This window comes from Hemitrygon akajei, chromosome 31, assembly GCF_048418815.1.
Source record: "Hemitrygon akajei chromosome 31, sHemAka1.3, whole genome shotgun sequence".
NCBI lineage: Eukaryota > Metazoa > Chordata > Chondrichthyes > Myliobatiformes > Dasyatidae > Hemitrygon > Hemitrygon akajei.
Genome location: NC_133154.1, coordinates 29,511,983 through 29,534,377, shown reverse-complemented (window position 1 = coordinate 29,534,377; position 22,395 = coordinate 29,511,983). Strand labels below are relative to the sequence as shown.

At 41.8% G+C, this 22,395-nt stretch overlaps 2 protein-coding genes across 2 annotated transcripts in view; both read right to left on the bottom strand.

Annotated features, from left to right (window-relative positions):
- Positions 1-12,985: 12,985 nt before the first annotated feature.
- Positions 12,986-22,395, bottom strand: part of LOC140719013 (guanylate-binding protein 1-like) — a 637,966-nt gene continuing 628,556 nt past the window's right edge. Inside the window, exons 7-10 of the mRNA XM_073033331.1 lie at positions 19,587-19,867; positions 18,896-19,108; positions 17,530-17,632; positions 12,986-15,024 (exon numbers count right to left, since the gene is read on the bottom strand). Of these exons, the coding sequence (XP_072889432.1) occupies positions 14,645-15,024; positions 17,530-17,632; positions 18,896-19,108; positions 19,587-19,867 (977 nt within the window). The 3' untranslated portion in view covers positions 12,986-14,644. The remainder of the gene's footprint in view (positions 15,025-17,529; positions 17,633-18,895; positions 19,109-19,586; positions 19,868-22,395) is intronic.
- LOC140718981 (guanylate-binding protein 1-like) overlaps positions 21,486-22,395 on the bottom strand; it is an 8,757-nt gene continuing 7,847 nt past the window's right edge. Inside the window, exon 6 of the mRNA XM_073033292.1 lies at positions 21,486-21,739. Coding sequence (XP_072889393.1) covers positions 21,486-21,739 — 254 coding nt within the window. The remainder of the gene's footprint in view (positions 21,740-22,395) is intronic.

Sequence of the window (22,395 nt, the reverse complement as noted above, 5' to 3'; positions counted from 1 at the left end):
ATTCACAATAAACTCTTAAAGATAAGTCCAAAAAAGTGGCAAGAATCTTTTGGTGTAGGTAAAAATAAATTAAATAAGGGTGATCATAGGTTAAAAAAGTAAAGGTTATGGAGCGAATCTGAAACAGTGCTCACTCCATGAGCGTCTCCTGCTGACCTCACCATATGCCTTCTTAACCACAAAGTCAACCTGCATAGCAGTTTTGAGTGTCCTATGGACTTGGACCCCAAGATCCCTCTGATCCACCACACTGCCAAGAGTCTTGCCATTAATGCTATGTTCTGCCATAATATTTGACGTACCAAAATGAATCACCTCACACTTATCTGGGTTGAACTCCACCTGCCACTTCTCAACCTGGTTACCCATCCTATCAATGCCCCGCTGTAACCATGACAGCCCTCCACATGATCCACAACACGTCCAACCTTTGTGTCATCAGCAAATTTACTAACCCACCCCTTCACTTCCTCATCCAGGTCATTTATAAAAGTCACAAAGAGTAGAGGTCCCAGAACAGATCCCTGAGGCACACCACAGGTCACCAACTTCCATGCAGATTATGACCCATCTACAATCACTCTGCCTTCTGTGGGCAAACCAGTTCTGGATGCACATAAGAATGTCCCCTTGGATCCCATGCCTCCTTACTTTCTCAATAAGTCTTGCATGGGGTACCTTTTCAAATGCCTTGCTAAAATCCATATGCACTACATCTACGGCTCTGCCTTCATCAATGTAACTTAGTCACATCCCCAAAAAATTCAATCAGGCTCATAAGGTACAACCTGCCTTTGAAAAAGCCATGCTGACTATTCCTCATCATATTATGCCTCTCCAAATGTTCATAAATCCTGCCTCTCAGAATCTTCTCCATCAACATACTAACCACTGAAGTAAGACTCACTGGTCTATAATTTCCTGGGCTATCTCTACTCACTTTCTTGAATTAGTGAATAGCATTCGCAACCGTCCAATTATCTGGAACCTCTCCCGTCCTTATTGATGATGTAAAGATCATCAACAGAGGCTCAACAATCTCCTTCCTTTTTCCCTACCTGGTGTACATCCCATCCAATCCCAGTATCTTATCCAACTTGATGTTTTCCAAAAGCTCTAGCACATCCTCTTCCTTAATATCTACATGCTCAAGCTTTTCAGTCCGCTGCAAGTCTTCCTTACAATCGCCAAGATTCTTTTCCGTAGTGAATACTGAAGTGAAGTATTCATTAAGTACCTCCACAATTTCCTCCAGTTCCATAAACACTTTTCCACCGTCACACTTGATTGGTCCTATTCTCTCACGTCTTATCCTCTTGCTCTTCACATAGTTGTAGAATGCCTTGGGGTTTACCTAAATCCTGTCCGCCAAGGCCTTTTCATGGCCCCTTCTGGCTCTCCTAATTTCATTCTTAAGCTTGTTCCTGCTAGCCTTATAATCTTCTAGATCTCTATCATTACCTACTTTTTTGAACATTTCATAAGCCCTTCTTCTTGACTAGATTTATTCCAGCCTTTGTACACTATGGTTCCAGTATCCTACCATCCTTTCCCTGTCTCATTCGATCATTTCTACGCAGAACCCCACACAAATATCCCCTGAACATTTGCCACATTTCTTCCGTACAGTTCCCTGAGAAAATTTGTTTGCAATTTATGCTTCCAGGTTCCTGCCTGATAGTCTCATATTTCCCCTTATTCCAATTAAACGTTTCCCTAATGTGTCTGCTCTTATCCCCCTCCAATGCTATGGTAAAGGAGATAGAATTGTGATCACGATCTCCAAAATGCTCTCCCACTGAGAGATCTGACACATGACCATGTTCATTTTCCAATACCAGATCAAGTACAGCCTCTCCTCTTGGAGGCTTATTTACACATTGTGTCAATAAACCTTTGGAACACACCTAACAAACTCCACCTCATCTAAACCACTCGCTCTAGGCAACCTTTACCACTGAAAGAGCCATTTGGACCCGTTTCCCACAGAAAAGAATACACTGGGAGCCACAAAACCCGTTTGACATTTAAAATGAAATAACACTGCATACAACGTTTTTTTTTGCCTTTATGCTATGTATAAACAAACTATAATGTGTTGCATTTATGAAATCGATGAACTCCTGCAGTGAAAACGAAATTACATTTCTGCATGCAACAAAAACATTTTGAACTCCGAAAAACAGACGTTGGGTTGAAGGTTACTTTTAAGTAAAATACTCAATGTCTATTTGAGTCCTTCTTGTATTTATGAAAAACGCCGAACTTAAATTGTCCGCCAGCAGCAAACCAAAAATAACGTCAGCCAGCTGTCAACCTGAAAAATAAAAGGACTATTTCACTGAACAATGAAAAAATATGAATATACGTAAAATAATAGGCAATTAAAATATTTATCATACTTGGTTTTTGGGATTTCTGCTCCTGGACCTCAGCGCACAGCGTCTGCACATCAGGGCTGTATGACGTCACCTTCATCTTTACACAGGATCGCAAGCTGTCATCTGTGAGGCGTGCGCGATGTTTGTTTTTAATAAAGTTCATGTTGGAGAACACCTGCTCACATACATATGTGGATCCAAAGATCGACAGGACTCCAAGCGCATACTTTTTAATGTTTACATAAATGTCGGGGATAGCATTCCATGTTTCGGACACAAGTTTGTCCGGTTTGGGGAGGTTTTCAATATCACTCCATTTGTGATTCTGAGCAAGAACGGCCTTCTGACGGGCAACATCTTCAAGTTCTGCTGTCAAGCGTCTAAACTTGGACACCCATATGTCTTTGTCGGCTAAGTCGGCCAGTTCCATCTCAAGATCAGGTTGACTCACACCTGCCAATGCAGTCGTATTCAGTAGGGATGGATCGATGCTTAGGGGAGTGACCGGGAAGGATAATGTGTTTTTTTCCTCTCTGAACTCACAGAAGCGTTTCCCAAACGATGTTTGCATTGCGATGATTGCAGAATGTAAATACTCCGAATTTATAATGTCGTGAGCTTGTTTGAACTCTCTCAAATTGGGGAAGTGAGACAATGTGCCTTTCTGTAAATCTCTGGCAAGCCCTGTCAACTTGCCATTTTTATGGTTCTGTCTTTGACAGTCTTTGCAGAGAGGGGCATATCCCTGATTTTCTGCACAATTTCACTCTTGTTTTTAAAGTCCGTGATGTTCTGAAATCTTAATGAAAGATTCTTTTATATATTCACCATCTGTAAACTGCTTCCCGTGCCTGACTATTTCCTGAGCGGCAACAAAACTAGCATATGTAGTTGATTTTCCAGACTTCATCCACTTCTTGAAATGATTTTTGCTCAGATCAACCTTCCGCATCAGTTCCGAAACGGCTTTTTTTCTCTCATCTCCATCCGGATATTTTTGAGCAAAGGCTGCGTGTTTATTCTGGAAATGTCTTGCGACATTTGACTTTTTGTTGTTTGCTAGTTTCTCATTGCATATTAAGCATACCGGTAAACCAGTCTCGTCAGCAGTGAAAGCAAATGAATCTGCCCACGTATCATTAAACGTTCTGTTTTCTTCAGTCACTTTTCTTTTTTTAGAATTCTCCATAGTTAGCCTACCTTGGATCGAAAAATTAAAGAAATCGCGCACTGGCGGGTGTCAGGCATTGGCAGTGGTGACGTATATTAATAGCGACAAAAAACACGTTTTATTTAGATTGTACAAGATCACCATAATCTTCAAATATAGAATTACATTTCAAAAACTAACAAACTAACATAAAATACATTTTAATTAAATACTCATCATTTATTTTCCAAAGCCACAGGGAGCCGCAGCACAGAGATGAAAGAGCCGCATGCGGCTCCGGAGCCGCGGGTTGCCGACCTATGCTCTAGGGAGACGCCAATTGATTTCTGAGATTAAAATGTTCCAACATGACAACCCTATTATTATCACACCTTTCCAGAATCTGTCTCCCTCTCTGCTCCTCGATGTCCCTGTTACTATTGGGTGGTCTATAATAAACATGCAGTAGAATTATTGACCCCTTCCTCTTCCTAACTTCCACCCACAGAGCCTCTGTAGACAACCCCTCCATGACTTCCTCCTTTTCAATTTGCCTCCCTCCTATCCCTTCTGAAACATCTAAAGCCTGGCACTTGAAGTAGCCATTCCTGCCCCTACACCATCCAAGTCTCAGTAATGGCCACAATATCATAGCTCCAAGTGCTGAGCCACGTTCTAAGCTCATCCGCTTTATTCATAATACTCCTTGCATTAAAATAGACACATCTGAAACCATCGGTCTGAGTGCATCCCTTCTCTATCACCTGCTTATCCTCCCTTTCACTTTGTCTCCAAGCTTTCTCTATATGTGAGCCAAACTCTATTTCCTCTATCATTTCAGTTTGGTTCCCACCCCCCAGCAATTCTAGTTTAAACTCTTCCCAATAGCCTTGGCATACCTCCCCGCCAGGATATTGGTCCCCCTTGGATACAAGTGCAACCTGTCCTTTATGTACAGGACACATCTGCCCCAGAAAAGCTCCCAATGATCCAGAAATCTGAATCCCTGCCCTCTGTTCCAAACCCTCAGCCATGCATTTATCCCCTACTTCAATCTATTCCTTTTCTCATTATCACGTGGCACAGGCAGTAATACTGACATTGCTACCTTTGAGGTCATGCTTCTCAACCTCCTTCCAAACTCTCTGTAGTCTCCTTTGAGGACCTCCTCCCTTTTCCTACCTATGTCGGTACCAATATGTACCACAACCTCTGGCTGTTCTCCTTCCCACTTCAAGATATCGTGGACATGATCAGAAACATCCCAGACCTTGGCACCTGTGAGGCAAACTACCATCTGTGTTTCTTTCTTGCATCCACAAAATTGCCTCTCTGATCCCCTAACCATAGAGATAATGGTTAGGAACTTAACATACAAAGATGGTTGGCATGGCTGTAATGATAAAAAATTAAATTAAATCCTTAGGAAAAGGTGACATGGGATTGGAAGAAGCAGAATCATAGTGGATAGAGTTAAGAAACTGAAAGTGTAAAAAGACCCTGATGGGAGTTACATACAGGCCAGGATGTAGTTAACAAATTACATGGGAGAAAGGAAAGGCATGTCAAAAAGGTAATGTTACTGCAGTCATGGCAGCTTTCAATGTACATCTAGATTGGGAAAATCAGGCTGGTGTTGGATTGCAAGAGAGAGAATTTGTAGAATGCTTACACAATGGCTTTATAGAGCAGCTCATGGTTGAGTGCAGTAGGGGATCAGGCATTCTGGATTGTGTGTTTTGTAATGAACTAGATTTGATTAGGGAGCTCAAGTAAAGGAACCCCAAGGAAGCAGTGATCATAAAATGATAGCCTTCACCCTGCAGTTTGGGAGGATGAAACCAAAGTCAGATACATCACATCACAGTCAGAAATGTATTAAAGGGAATTATGGAAGCATGAGAGAGGAGTTGGCAAAAGTTGGTTGGAAGGGGACACTAACAGAGTAATGCCGCAATGGCTGGAGTTATAGGAGTTATTTGGAAGGCACTGTTGACTTGAAAGAACTATAGTCAACACAGCAGTGAATTTGAATGAAGCAAGAACAGGTGCAAGCAGACAGTGCAATTGTCTTTATTCTTACCATGATGTCAAAGTAATGGAGGCTGCCATTTTGTGAAGCCACTCTGCATTGTCCTTTTTGTGAAATGGAGTTGCTTGGCTTGATTAATGTTTTAAAGTAGTCACAATGATACTCCAGGCCACCCTTTCTTAATATTTTTTGGTGTGGGGAAACTCTTGAAATAATTTTCATATGTCTGGGAATCCAGACATAAACATTATTGTATCTATAACTCAGGGAACATTAGCATGATCTATAAGTTGTAGATATAATAATCCAAAAATAATAGTCAATGCTCTTTCGAACAGAGAATATATTTTTAACCAACCTTTCTTGGGAAAAAAATATAATTAAGCTTAGCTTACCTTTCTTGAAATGGATCTCTTCCTTTCCCTTTCATTAATTTTTAAAACTCTTAAGGCAAACATAGTAAATTTCTCAGTTCCAGGCTGAACCTGAGATAAGCACACACAACTGAAAGAAGACAATTTCTATCCTTGTTCTTGATGCTTTTTAAACAAGAAAAAGCTTGCTCACACATGTAAGAAGTTGAAAACTGCAGCAAAAAGTTCATTGGTTTCCTGTGAATTGCTTCACAGAAATCCATAATTTTGTCCAGGGCCAGGTCAGTAAATCAAATCTTGAGTGCATGATCAGAGTACAGTTCACAAAATTCTTCCTCTTCTCTCAAAGTCAAGTTCTCAGGCAGAGCAGAAGATTCAAAGAGAGAGTCCCTCACCCAGTCATACATTGTGTTGAAAGGGAGGGAAAGTACTGTTCAATATTGTTCTGCAGTTCTTCCAGATGGTTTTCAATAAGACTCAAGGCCTTCTGATATCCTTCCTCACTCACAAGCCCAAGCAGCAGTGGAAGCATATCAGGATTTCAGTTCCAATATGATTTTTTCAAAGATTCAGTATGTAGCAGAAGATTGATGTGGTCTTTGTCCAGGCTTCCACAGTTTTTTAAAAAATATTCTTGAGTGAACTGGTCTTAAAGCTACTAAATAACTTGCTTTCTGAATCTTTTTTTACTGATTGTGACTTCATTTTCAAAATCGTTAATCTGTTTGCTTTGATAATTAAATAGTTGCTTAAAATAATCAGTACTTTTATGTGTCTTATGGCTGTGATTTATAGAGAAGCATCTTTTCAATTTTCCTGGAGCCATTGCTACATCTGTAAGTTACTTTCCACAGACTGGGTGTAATAGAATAGGACAACTTGGATCACCAGTCCATGTAAAACCCATTGATAAATAAATTTCATTTTAAACACAGACTTTTTTGTGTCCATTGTTGCACTGGTACAGAGAACTGACTCAGAAAATTGTAATTCTTCATTGTTAACTGTATCAGAATTGTCCATAAGCCTAGGCTGAGAATTTTCCTCTTCCAGCTCACATCTCCTCTTCAAAAATTGCCAAACTGGGCCGTCTTTAGAATGAAAATTTCCCTCCAATTTTGTTTGTTTATTTGCATCCATAAGTTGGTCGGCAGCACCCAAGGAGATGTTGAAGGAGGTAATTTGGGATGGAGACTGACATCACAGCCCAAGTCGAGTGAGTCCATTCAATATTTGGAAAACACACTTCACGCTCCTCCCCTATCTTCTGTCAAAAACTGAGAACTGACTCAAACGAATAAACACAGTCCCACTGCTCATTGTTATACTGGGCTGAGAGAACTTCTAATAAGACTTATCTTATGTACCAGCAGCAATAGATCTCAAATTGAGTCAGGTTTTAATGTTAAAACCATGATCTTTATTAGTATCTACTCATAATATAAAAGATTAAATGAAATAAACAGAAGTTAACACTGTGTGTGTGTGTGTGTGTGTGTGTGTGTGTGTGAGTGTGTGTGTGAGAGAGAGACTCTCTCAAAGAATCAAGCTTCGGATCAGTTCTTAAAGTCTTAAGATGAAAAACTAGAAATGGTCCAGTAATCCATGGAATAAATGAGGGGAGAAACTTGTAAATCCACGTTAGAGAGTCGGTGACCTTGAAGAGCTCCACAGGTTCCACACTGAAAAAACGAATTAACAGTCAACAAAGATCTTTTCCGTTGGGTCGTCCTGAAATCCATGTAGAAATACCACAAAGTGACAGTCACGGAATATTCTTCAGCACAAGTAGTTACCACATAATACACCCAAATCCATGTAAGGGTTAACAAAAGTGGTCACCATAGAATAATCCAAAAAAATCCACATATGGTTCATACAAAGTGACAGTCACACATTCAATGTACACTGTGTGCCAATGATCAACCAAAAACTCTGGGCTTGGGGAAGTATCAGACTTACTCATTTATTGCAGCAAGTGCCTGCAGGCAGCTTGCAGTCCAAAGTCTTTCTTTATTTCTCTCTCTCTCCCCTCTCTCCCTCCCATCTCTCCCCTCTCCCTCCTCTCTCCTGAAAGTCCCAGCGGTCTGTTGCAGCTTGTTATACTGAGGTCATAGTCCTGCCTCATCCTGGCGTTTTAAAGTGACACCCACAGCAAACAAACCCTGTGGTCACGTAACACTCCTAACAGGGCTACCCATTCACTGCCCACCACTGCAAGTGCTAGCATTGCCGTTGCATGAAGTTCAAAATAATGTTTATTTTTTAAATCATGATCTCGTGCGGAATCTCTAGCGACCTCTCATGGAACCCTAGTGTTCCACGGATCCCTGTTGAGACAGCTTGCTCCAGATAATCTGCTGGACTGGGGATCATTGCCAACTGAGAAGTTATTTGTGAGCTATTCATTGCTTAGATACAACATGCAAGTCTGTGAATTTTGTCTGTCTGTCTGACCTGAATGATTTGAGCTGGTTACTGGCTTGGTAACTGATTTAGAAAAAAGAACCATAAATTACCAGTTGTCACTTGTGGAAGAAGGGTAATAAATAGATATTCATCTAAAACATTACAAATAACACTTTTTCTAAAGTAAATTGTGGTAAAATATCCATGAAGAAGCAAGCAGAGGCAATGCAGATCCAAAGGATGGGCTGTTCAGGTCCATTTCAAAGCCGAGGTGCAACTTGTTCAAGGTAAAGTTGCAGATAGAGTTGGTATCACGGTTGGAGTTGGAGTCAGTGGCAAGCACAGAGGCAAAATAACCATCACAGAACAAGGGTAAGTAGCCCTACGTGGAACACATGGAGAGTAGATTGGGACAACAAGGAAAAACTGGCCAGTATATCTCCTTTCCCTGGATATTACCTTTTCTATTATTTCACTATTCAGGACAGTCAAGGAACGCGAGTGAGTGTATGAATTAGTTTAGACAATAAAGTGACTTATTAATAATCATAGATTCTCTCTGTGCCTCTCTGACCATTGTTACAAGAGGTGATCCTTGTAACAGTGCAGATGGATAAATCTCAAAGATAAAGAAGTGTTCTAAAAGGAGGATGACACAACCTAGACTGGCAACAGAAGTCAAAGACAAAATAAAAGTAAACAAACAATATAAAAAAAATAATTTGATGCTAGACAATTAGAAAGCTTTTAAAAGCCAATAGAAGGAAACTAAAAAAGACATAAGGAGACAAAAGATGAAGTATGAAGGTAAGCTAGCCAATAATATAAAAGAGGATATCAATTATTTTTCAGATGTATAAAGAATGAAAAAGAGCCAAGATTGGATGTTGGACTGCTGGAAAATGACACTTAAGATGTAGTCATGGAGTCAAAGAAATGGTGGACAAACTTACAAGATACTTTGTGTCAGTCTTCACTGTTGCAGAAATTCAAGAGTTTCAGGGAACAGAAATGAGTGTTGTTGCTATTGCTAAAGAGAAGTTGGTCGGGAGGTTGAAAGGTGCATCAGTCAACTGGATCAGATAGACAATACTCCAGCGTTCTGAAAGAGGTACCTGTTGAGATTGTGGAGATATTAGTAATCATCCACTGACTAGTGCTGTTCTGCAGGGTTTGATGTTGGGCTGCTTCTTTGCAAGTTGTATGTCAGTGATTTAGATGTTGGAATTTATGGTTTGTGGTCAAGTTTGCAGATGATACAAAGATAGGGGGAGGGTCAGTTGAAATGAAGAAGCAGGGAGTTTGCAGATCAATTATAGATTAGAAGAACGTGCAAAAAAATGGCAGATGTAATGTAATGTTGGTAAGTGTTCTGGTCATGCATTTGGGTACAGTGGAAAAAGGGTGTAGATTATTTTCTAAATGGAAGAAAATTCAAAAATCAGAAGTGCAATTGGACTTGGGAGTCCTCAGGCAAGATTCCCTGAAGGTTAAGGAGAGGAAGGCAAATGCAATATTGACACATTTTGAGAGAACTGGAACATAAAAGCAAGGATGTAATGCCAAGTCTATATATAAGACATTGGTCAGACCACACTTGGGTTATTGAGAGCAGTTTTGGGCCCCTTATCTAAGAACAGAACTGTTAGTATTAGAGAGGGTCCAGAGAAGATACACGAAAATTATTCCAGGAATGAAAGTGTTAACGTATGAAGAGCAGTTGATGGCTCTGGCTCTTTTCTCACTGGAACGTAAAAGAATGAGAAGGGCCTCACTGAAAACCACTGAATTTTAAAAGGCCTAGATAAAGTTAATGCGGGGTAAATGTTTCCTGCAATGGGGGTGTCTGTGGGCAGAACACACAGTCTCACAACAGAGGGATCTCCGCTTACAGTGGAGATGAGGAAACATTTCTTCAACCGGAGGGAACTGAATTAGTGGAACTCATTGCAACAGACCACTGTGGAGGTTGTCATTACATTTATTTAAATCTGGGGTGACAGATTCTTTATTTGTCAGGGCCCAAAAGTTACGGGGAGAAGACAGGAGTATAGGTTTAAGAAGGAAAAGAATCAGCCCCAATGGGATTACAGAATCGTGATGTGACAGGCTGAATGGCCCGATCCTGCTCCTATGTCTTCTGGCCTTCTGGTCTTAATTCCACTAAGTGTAAGGTGTTGCACTTAGTAAAGTGAAATCAAGGCTAGACTTATGAAGTCTATGTTAGAGCCCTGGGAGTTTTGCAGAACAGAGATACATGGTTTCCTGAAATAGAGGCACAGGTAGACAGTGCTTTTGGCATGCTGGCCTTGATCAGTTATGGAACTGAGTTCAGAGATGAGGAGTAAGTTCAGAATTTATGTTGTAGATGTATGAGGTGTCAGACTTGAAATATTGGGTTCAATTTTAGTTACTCTGTGTGAGGAAAGATGTTAAACCGGGAAATACTGCAGAAAAGATTTACAAGGATGTGCCAGATCTCCGGGGAATAATTAATAGGGAGCTGCTGGATAGGTTGGGACTGTTTCCTTGTAGAAATGCATAAAATCATGTGAAGCATGATGCACTCAGTCTTATACCCCAGAGTATGGGAATAAAGATCCAGAGCATAGAGCTTTAAGATGAGAGGAGAAATAGATTTAATAATAGAGAATAGGATTTAATAGAAACTTATTTTACACAAAGGATAATGCAAACTACATGGACATGGAAGAAGCTCTGAGAGGAAGTGGCTGATGTATGTGCAATAATGTGTAAACTGCATTTGGATGGCTACATGGATTAGAAAGGGTCAACCAAGATGAAATTCACATCTCAACCCTAGTGGCCCTGAACAATTATTTTCCTTCCAGACTGATATCTCGTCAACATTAGTAAACATTGTAGTGACCAACTTCTGAACTCACTTCCAGGAGAATTTGAACATAAATTACCTTCTCTAGTTTTGAGTCAGTGATTCAGCCTCATTGAAAATTATGCATCTTTGAGTCCATACCTACAGCTTATGGTCATTCTATTGTTAATACTCTATATTTAGTTAATTGATCTCTGATTACATGTCCTGTCTAGTTCAGTGTATTCCAACTTATTCCAATGATAATACAGGGGTAGATGCTCAGGCCGATGATACAATAATGATGCTGATCTGAGTATTGTACAAGAACATGCCACACATGATAAACCAAATCCTGAGACAAGTATTTATTGATGTTCCATTTGCTCTGTAGCATCTGTGGGTGCTGGATGTAGGGGCAACAGTATGAGAATTAACTGCAGGCCAAACAAGCTTTGGTTCCTACTTGGAGACCCAACAAGCTGATTATTCCTCTCACCAAACAAACCCATTCAGCAGATATTCCAACCTGTCAACTTTGCAAATTTGCCCAAGTTTGTTCCCCTGATTATTGTGCCTTCAATGGAGACACTAGTCTGAATTTAATATAATAGTAATCAGTATATAATAAGCATGAGGGATATAATTACCAATATAACAACTATAATCAAAGGTTATAATGTCTCATGTTAATTCCTGTTAATAAATACAATATTTTTTCCTCTCTCATCCATCCCACAGTTCGTGCCCTTTTCTGGTTTAAAATCCAAAATCCAGTTACATGCACTTGAGAACTTCACAATTTGAACTATAGTGATCTCACTAGAGTTGCTTATGGAGGAAAGGGCAAATATTGGCTCCCCTTTCCCACTTCAATTTGGAAAGATAATGAGCTGGTATTTTGTTTCACACTTCAATTCCCAACCTACTTTGGCCACAATAATTTATTTGATATTCATTAATGTGAGACTCTCTTCATAAATGTCTCTGATTCCTATTGCGATGATGTTTCTGGTCAAGATGACGCCTACATACAACACTCACTTGGTCAACATCTTCTGGATAGACCATGGACCTATTTATTTCACTTCTTTTACATCTATTTTTCATTCTGAATGTGTTTCTGGAACTGTTAGAATGTGTGATTTACAGTTTGGAGATCGATGGAGTGATCTCTGTGAGAGGATTCTGGGAAACAGCAACCGCAACCCTCAAGGCGAAAAAACTGTGGTCCATTGTTCAACTTCATTTCACTCATTAAAGCTTCCACAGTTCACCAATTAAAGCCCTTTGTGACTCTCTTTTGATGATGTTGCATGATGTTACTGAGGTTTCTGCAATTATGAATATGCACTAAGGCTGAAAAAATTTTCAGCCATTACGTTTTTATATTTTGTGTTTTTGGGTGGAAGTGAGGAGTATTTGGGGATTGATGTTTTTGTTGTTTTTTTCTGGGGGAGGGAGGCTTGGGTTGATGTTCTTATTGTGGTTTTGTTTGTTTTTATGTGAGGGAGAGGGATTTGGGGGCCGCTGTTTTGTTGCATTCCATGCGGGGGAGTTTTGTTGCATTCCATGTTTGGGGAGTTGATGATTGTGCTGCCGTTTTTTTCTGTGCGGGGGGGATGCGTTTGCTGTTTCTCTCTGAACTAACTTAAATGTTTTTCTTTATTTCATGGCTATGTGGAGAAAAAGAATCTCAGAGTTGCATACTGCATGCATACTTCGATAATAACTGAAACTCTTACCTACAAAGATATAGCCATCATATTCTTCTACTGGAATGTTCTAAATGCAATAGAGAACAACTTTCTGCTTCATATCAGACCTTTATTAAAGTTTCACTGATTTACCAGCATATAGAAAACTACTAGTATTTCAATCCAGACTTCTATGTGGTGGGATAAGGATCCAAAATCTAAGTTCACCCACACATATATACTGATTCTTATTATTGCAGTTAGATTGATTTGGTTAATTGGAAAGATTACTGATTTGTTAATAAAGTTATATTGTGGTTAAATGTAGCATCTATGTTACTTAACAAATCTATTACTAAAACTATTCAGTCAACTTGTATAAAGCAATACCCTCCTGGAGGAACTCTGTAGAGCAAGCAGCATCTGTGGTCGAAGAGGAATTGTCAACATTTTGAGTCGAGACTCTATCAGTCCTAATACATGATCTTGACCCAGCATCAATAATTCCCTCTCCTTAACCCCAACAACAAATGCTGATAAACCCACTGAAGTTTCTTCCATCTTCCTGCTTGTTGATCCAGATTCCAGCACCTAAAGTCTCGCATTTCTCTGCTGAATGTTCATCTGTTCTTGCATTTCAGCTTCCAATTGTTCATTGCTGGGGGTCAGATTTATTGCTTGGATAATTAGTGTGAGCCAGTAATCACACTGATCATGGATTGATGGTGGGAATGTAGCAGCCAGAAGGAAATGATAAATTTCCCATCGGGCTCTGGGAGGAATCTCTGACGGTAAGAGGGATCCACAGAACACAGAGCAGAGTGGAGGAAGGTCACATTATCAACACAGGGTCAGTATTGAATAGAGCTGACCACTGACCCAGAACACTGAATCAGCAGATAAGTAGGATGTGAAAGCTGTCATTCTGTGCTGGGGAGAGTTTGATGAATTGTCCAAGGATAAACAGAACCCCTTATAATTAAAGAACTGACGGTTCAGGTAATTATGGTACAGTGTGGACAGGTATATGAGAGGACAGAAAAAACATGGATAAGAACTGGTCATGTAGCTTTTTAATTAGCTACCGATAACTAGGCAGAGTCTGGAACCTTTATGCAGGAATGCATAAAATGTGCATCAGGAGATATTTAGTGGTGCTAACTCTGAAGTCCAACAACTACTGAAGAAATGTCCACAATCCTGTCTCAGAGAATAATTTACTGCATTGAAATCTGGACATGTTCACCTGGAGCAGGGATTGTATGAACACATGTAGAGGCTGCGAGACTAAAAAGTAACCAGAATTGTGTGAAATTAAATTGCTAAAGCTTTGATGTGTTTGAACTAATCATGATTAATCAAGAAAAATTATCAGGCAAAATTATTGTGTGTCATGTTTCTCATGTACTGTATTGAATACAAAATAGAGGCTTCAGTGGGTGGTAGGGGAAAATGTCCATGGACTGTTGGAGGGAATTCAATGGGTTGGGGAGAGTGCTGCAGCGGCTGGAGAGGATTCAATGGGTTCAGTGGGTGGGGAAATGCAGGTGATGGGAGAGAGTGTCAGTGGGTTATGGGAGGGGATTTGCTGAGTGGAGAAAGTCGGTGTTTGGGGAGAGTGTCTGTGGGCTACTCTGGGTCATGGGGAAATGGTGATCTCATTCACATCCCTGTGGTTCTGAGATTTACCAGCGAGAGTCTGTGGATAAACTGGGGGCGGGGGGGGGGGAATTCCTGACTCCACTTTAAATGTACACATCTTTTTTGACTACCTTCTTACTATGAATACAATCAATTGTGCCACAGTGCCCACTATTTTTACCAGTGCAGAAAAAATCTCAGAATTCCTCCTTATGAATTTCATAAAACTCCATGTTGTTGCATCTTCATATTTCTTCTTCAGGTACTCATAACTCTGGTGAGCCCTTTCTGCATCCTTCTTCCTGCCCTCATTTTCGTATTTCTCCTTCTCACTCCTCATATGATTCATGGCTTCCTTCAGCTCTTCCACGCTGCATGTTTTACCCTCCTCAAACCTTTTCTTGATCTGCTCAATGATCTCTTTATTCCTGCATTCCTCAAATATCTTCCTCCTCTGCTCCATCTTCTCCATCTCCTGTTTCACCTTCTTGAGCTCCTGTTCCAAAGCTGACAAAAGGGCAAAGGATGAATTGGTTAGTCTGTGCAGAGAGTGTTGAAGGGATCACTTCCCTAGGTGTCTGTGACGGGACATTGAGAGGGAGCTTCACTCACTGTTCAATCTAAGAAACACTGCTGGAGGAACTCAGCAGGTCAGGCAGCATCAATGGAAATGAATAGACAGTCAACGTTTCAGCTGAGTCCTGGTTTCAGGACTGAGAGGGAAGGAGGAATATGTCAGAGTAAAAAGGTAAGTTGAGGGGAAAGATAATTGCTGGAAGGTGACAGGTGAATCCAGGTGGGTGGGAAAAGTCAAGGGCTGGAGAGGAAGCAATCTGATAGAGGAGGAGAATGAACTTCTGAGAAAGGGGAGGAGGGGGGAACTCAAAGTAGTAATAGGTGAAAAGTAGTAAAAGGTCAGAGTGGGGAATAGAGGAATGAGGGTGGGAAATTGGTTTACCAGAAGCAAAAATCAATATTCATGCCATTAGGTTTGAGGCTTGCCAAATGGAATATAAGGTGGTATTCCACTACCTTGTGCATGGCATCTTCTTGGCACAAGAGGCCAGCAACCGATATGTTGGAAGGGGAATGGGATTTATAATTAAAATGTTTGGCCACTGGGAATTCCCGCTTGTGGAGGATGGTCAGAGGTGCTCAACAAAGCAGTCACCCAATTTACAAATGGTCTCACCAATATAGAGGTCACATTGGGAGTACCGGACACAACAAACTCCAGCAGATTTGCAGGTGCAGTGTTGTTTCACCTGGAAGGACTGTTTAGGGCTCTGAATGGAGATGATGGAGGCAGTGTATGGGGAGATGTAGCATGTAGCCTGCTTTCCAAAAAGTCATTTTAGGTATTTCTCAGATTAGTCTTCACAAATATGCATGCAATCAAAAACAACATATTTAAACTCTGATCTCTGTCCTCAATCTCCCCCGCTCCTTTGTCGGCCCCCAGAAATACTCCAACAGAAGAGATAAATGTGACCTTTGCCCATGACCCTAAGGGATGGGAAACTCCCCTGCTCTCCCTCTACATCTCTCATAATAGTCAGAACAAATCTTGGAAATGGGCTGTCCTACAGCTTATTAAAGTGCTAGTTGTTAAAGTACTGGTACATGGACCCTGCCCACATGTGTGATAGAATGAGCTCTGCCCACAACAGGTGGTGGTCCGAGCACAGTACCAGGTGTATTGGAGAATGGTACAGACACACACCATGAACTGAGCCATTTCCAACCTCGAAGTCTGTAGCCAGTGGTGTCTTTTTCCAGGGACTAGGATGAGAGGAATCATCTTACAGGAGACACAGTATTCCACCTTCTCACTGTGAATGGACACCAACACCCAAAACTACCACTGATACCTGACCCCTCTATGCAGAAGCCACTTGTAGCTGACATGTGCATTCCTCTCTCTGCAGCAAGTCTGCCAGATGCAGCAGCTTCTTCCATTTCCTAACCTCAATATCATTGGTGGAGAAATCCTCAGACATCTCAGGGGAATCTGAGCCTTTTGGTAGACACAGGGGAGGGACCCTCTGCACATCAGGCATCAGACTGAAGGATGGTGTCATTGTTCCTGACTCTGAAAGTCCATCCAGAACCATGTCTTGAAGTAGAGATGAGCAAGTTGCCTTATCACAACCCTTTACACAGTCTCTGAACCCTAGTAAACAAGTCCATGGAAAATATTCCTCATTAAGAAATGGGAAGCTCTTGGCCTACCCTGGAGTCTGAACACAAAACACAACCTTTATAGTCCGCACCCTCCTTGTTACACAGTTCACTGCCCAGCAACAATACTGGGCGTCCCCAACCACTGGAGCACTATAGCTCTTCCCACAAGAGGGGTCAGTGCCCCACCGTTGTTTTCCTTTCCCATCACCCGTGACCACAGTCGGGGTAAATGCTGGGGACCCACTCCTGCAGCCATCATCCCACCATATAGCCTGTGTTCTAATCGATACTATCCAACTCCTTTCTCATCCCATTGTATTCTCCCTTGTTTCAGCATAATACACTGAGGTTTGGATCAAGCTATTGCACCCTCCATTTATATGAGAAATTCAATTATACTCTGATTGCCCTTTCCAATATGATCTCCAACTAGAAGGTCGTTACCATCTTTCATTATCCAGGATGACAAAAAGATACATACCCTTGTAGGTTCAGTAACACATTGTTTTAGAAAGCGATGAACTCAAGACTGCCTGGACGAATTTGTATTGTCCACACAATATGAAAGTTCCCATCACACCTGCCGATCTATTCTATCATGCATCAGATACATTTGTTTATTGCCTCTGCCAGAGTAATTTTATTATTTCATGCCACCACTGCATCCTACTGCCTCCTTGTCTTCTACCATCTTTCCCCTCTCACTCCTGGTTTTCCTTACCCAGCAAGAGGGTCTTTAATTCTTAGTTGTCAGACTTGAACAGTTAATTTTAAATCTACAGATACACCCTGACCTGAATATTTCGAGCATGTTGTTTATTTTCTCACCAGAGGCATGCTTTTGTTCTGCTGTCAGCCTGCTGTCCATTTTCTGTACTTGGTCCAGACGAGGTTTTTCCTCTTCCAGGAAGTGGTTAAGGACAGCCCACGCCTACAGAGAAGAGAAGATATAATCATTCACGTTTGACTCTCTCCCATTACACCAGTTCACAACGGACTAGAGACAAGCTCTCACCATCAAATATCTATTGCTGGGGATTGATACACAATTAAGGAGCTCCTCTTACCAATCTACAGGAAATTGGTAAAACCACAACTGGAGACCATGTACAATTTATATTGTGGCTTTGAATGAAGGCAAAATGTCTTTTTGAAATGACACAAGGATAAATAGTAAAAATGACACAAAGAATAGAGAATTGGTTGTGCGAATGGATAAGGATCAGGCAATCGAGTACAATGTGGGATAATGCAAAGTATCTATTTGGTCAGAAAGGTAAATAAAAGCATATCATCCAAATGGGAAATTTTGTGAAATTCTGCAATGTAGAGGGATCTGGGAGACTGAGTGCAAGATTCGCAAAATGTTTGTGTACAAGTAAGTGGGAGAGATAGAGTGTAACAAAAGCAGAAGGGAAAAACTTCAGTTTTATCAGGTTTTGATGAGATGAGAATCTGGAATATGGTCAGTATATTTTAACACTAACACACTGGAGGCAGTTCAGAGATGGGTTCCTGGACTGATACCTGGAAGGACAGATTACTTTATTAGAGAAGGTAGGACAGGCTGAGACTGGACTCTTATTTCGGAAGACCCAGAACTAGGAGTCACAGACTGGATAGTTAGTGTATGGGGGTAGCTTGTGAGTTGCAAAGCTTTGGTAGATAAACAGGCAGCTTGATCAACAGAGGTATTAAACAAGCATTTTTCTCCCATTGCATGAATGGTTTTTGGAACTCTCTCCATTGAAGCACAGTGGAAGCACAGAGTAAGGGGTTTTAAGCAAGAGATTGGAAGGCTTTTAAAAACTAGCTTTAAAAGCTAATTCCCACAGCCCAAGGATACTCTGCTCCATTACTGACTCTCCGACCACTGAATACCCTTTCACAACACACAAACTTCTCCCCATCACAAGCTCTCCCTACCCATGGAATCCCCTCCCACAGCCCCACGGGCACATACCCCACCCACTGAAAAGCCTCCCACAATCCACAAACCTCGTTCCCTAATCATAGACTCAATCTACACAGTTAATCCCATTCCAGATGTTACGGAGAGTGGAAATCAAATTCACTTTTGTTGGGTGAATGGAAGGAGGCTGAGGGGGGAATGTTCTGAATTCATGTAAGGCAGAGGAAGGAAAAGCTATGATAATTGAAATGTAAATGCCTTGCTGTAAAATATTGAACACACCTCCATCTCATTCTTAGTCCTTTCTTTATACTTTTTGGTGGCCTTATCAAGATCCTTCTTCAGCTCCTGGAAACCACCAGGTCTCAGGTAATGTCCAGATGTCAAGTTTTCTGTTATTGATGACATTACATTTTTTAGATCTCTCTTATAATCCTCTTGTGACTTTTTATTGATCTTGTCCGTGAGAGACTTGTAAGTAGAACTCATCTTCTCCTGGAAGTGAAGGAAAGATGCATAGTAAACTAGGAAACAAAGTATTGTACATTGACCAGTGTCTTGCAGACCCTCTGTCTCAGTGGTATATCTGCATGCCATCTATACCTCCGAGTTGCTAACTCAAAGATCTGAACACTAACATTATCTCTGAGTTGCTCTCTCTCAGGGAGAGATCCATACACCGACCACTGTCTTTCAGTCCATTTCTCTCAGTGAGAAATCTGTATACTAACTATATCTGAGTCACTCTTTCTCACGGGGAAATCTGTATACTGATCGGGAATGATCTGTATACAAACCGGTGTCTCTCCGCCTCTCTCATTCAGGGAGTGACGTGCTCTATCTAGAGTCTCTCAGCCCCTCACTTTCAAGGTGATACGTATGCACTCTGTCTCTCTATGTTGGTAAGTGTTGGGTCCAGGGACTGGTGTTCGGAGATGCGACAGTTGGTAATCACTGAACATGAGAAGCTCACCTCCAGCTGTTGGATGTATTTGCCGCTGTTGTCATTCATTGATCTTTTGTGGAAGATATTGAATGCCTTTATGCTGATCATGTTGTAATTCTCTATGAGTTTGCTCATAGTAAGACAGCCAGATTTTGAGAATTTTTCAATTTCAGTATCAAAGAATTTAAAGGCTTCATCTACCGCTGCTTGGTTTTCTAGCTCCGCTAATTTGGCGACACTGCTCTCCACACACGGTAGGACCCCATCCGCCATCATGCCAATGTACGTCTTGGTCAATTCAACAAATCCTGTGTGGGATATTTCTGGAGGTCAGCGCCTGGAGATCTGATCACAACTTCAATCCCCACTCTCCATATACAAACGTACCCAAACCATTCTCATTCACTTCCAATGGGATCCCACCTCCTCCAATTCCCTCCCATCATTCATACTCCCAATGGGACTCCAGCCCTTTTCCATTCAATCCCACAGTCTACACTCCCAATGGGTCCACAGCCCTTCCCATTCAATCCCACAGTTGATATTCCCAATGGGACCCCACCCCTTTCCTGTTCAAAAACACAGTCACCGTTCTCAATAAAACCCACCCTTCCAATTGAAACCCAGAGTCCATATTCCCAGTGGGACCCCACCCCTTTCCCATTCAATCCTACAGTTCATATGCACAATGGAACCCTACACCTCCCCATTCACTTGTAGTGAACTCCATCTCTTTCTATTCACTCCTACCCTCTGCACACATGCTGGTATCCGACAGCACTCCATTCACTCCCAATGGGATCCCCACCCCTACCCATTCACTTCCATTGTCCACACTTGCAATGGGATCTCAGCTCCTTCCCAGTCACTTCCCTTGTACACATTTCGAAAGCCATCCGAATCTCTTCCCATTCAATCCCACTGTCCACATTGGCATGTACTCTGATAGTAAATTCACATTCCAGGTGAGTGTTTTAGGCTGAAACCCTTCACCAGGACTACAAAGGAAGGGGAGAAATCAGGATGGGAAGGTGGGGGAAGGGAGGAAGAAGCCCAAGGTGATAGGTGAAACTGGGAGGGGAGGAGGGGGTGAGGTGAAGAGATGAGAAGGTGATTTGTGAAAGATGCAATGGGTTGGAGTGCGGGAATCTGATAGGAGACTGTAGAAGATCATAAGAAAAGGAAGGGAGGGAGAAACAGAGGGATATGACGGGCAGGTAAGAAGTTTGAAAAATTGACATTCATGCAATTAGGTTGGAGACTACCCAGACAGAATATAAGCTGGCCTCATCATGGAAAAATGAGGTCATGGACTGACCTGTTGGAATGGAATGAGAAGTAGGATTGAAATTGGTGACCACAAGGAAATCCTGCTTTTTGTGGCAGACAGAGTGAAAGTGCTCAACATGAATGCATGAACATCGATTTCTCAGCCTCTGGTAATTCCCCTCCTTCCCATTTCCTTCACCATTCCCCATTCTTGCTTCTCTCACACACCTTCTCTTCTCACCTGCCCATCACCTCCATCTGGTGTTTGAACCCCTTTCCCCTTTCTTCCTGATCCTTCAGTCCTCTCCTATCAGATTCACCCTTCTCGAGTCCTTTATCTCTTTAACCAATGGACTTCCCAACTCCCTAGTTTACTACCTCTCCCTCTCCCAGTTTCACCTATCACCTCCCACCTCGTACTCCTTCCTCCTTCCCCATCCTCCATTTTCTTATTCCGATATCTCCCCTCCCCTGTCCAGTCCTGATGCAGGAGCTTGGCACGGAACATCAACTGTTTACGCTTTTTCATAGATGCTACTTGGTGTGCTGAGCTTCTCCAGCATTTTGTGTGTGCTGCTTTAGATTTCCAGCATCTGCAGATTTTCTCATGCCAGGTTAGTGTGTTATACTGAAGAGAGGTGGTGAGGTTTTGTCCAGTTACTCACTACTGCCCGTGACTAGCTGACCTCCAAGAACTCTCTTGACTTTCGCATGGTTATGAATGTATTTGATGAGGTTCTGCCGCTCCTTGACAAAATTCTTAAACAGATACTGGTCCTCCAATTCTGGGAGCTTCTTAACATTATCTGGGTATGTGGGAAAGTGAAATGCAAAGCAGCAACGTGAGGGAAAATTTTCGCGGATACATCTGCGGAGTTCATTATATTTCTTGTCCTGCTCTCTGATCTCACCTGTAAAAAAGAACCAGGAATCAGACTGGAATCACCTTTACTGAGTCTGTTCTCCCATTCCCAACATGGTGACTGTTACCCACAGACCTGTGGGGAGGAATAAGGGAAGGACAGGAGGGAAACAGATGAAGGCACTTTGCAAGATGTGATGGTGAGGGACAGGATGTGCGGGAGGGGCATCAAGTGGATTGTAGTTAGGTCATGGGTGACTTGTCATTGAGGGGAAAGATACAGGGTAGTTGAGGGTCATATTGACTGAGAGGACTGTGTGTGTTGGAGATTGTCACACAGTCAATCAAATGAAGCTCTGATGGGAAGGAGGTGTCACCTGGGTGGAAATGCTGCATTTACACCAGCAAACCAGGGGACGGTGTACACTGGCATCAGGTTATTGCAGGGAATTGTGAGGTAATGTGAATGTAAACAGGGCAGGGGAAGGCAGAGAAAGTGGGGAATGAGAGATGTGAAGGGGCTGGGAAACCCTAGAGAATATGTGCACGGATCACCAAGTAAGAGGTTGCCCCTTTATCCACCATCCCTCACACACTGAATTCAACCCTGCTCCCTCTATTTTCTGGCTGCTTTCCAATTTCACCCTATCTCCTCAGAGACAGGCACTGCCACATACTCACTGTCCTTCAGTTTCAGAATGTGCT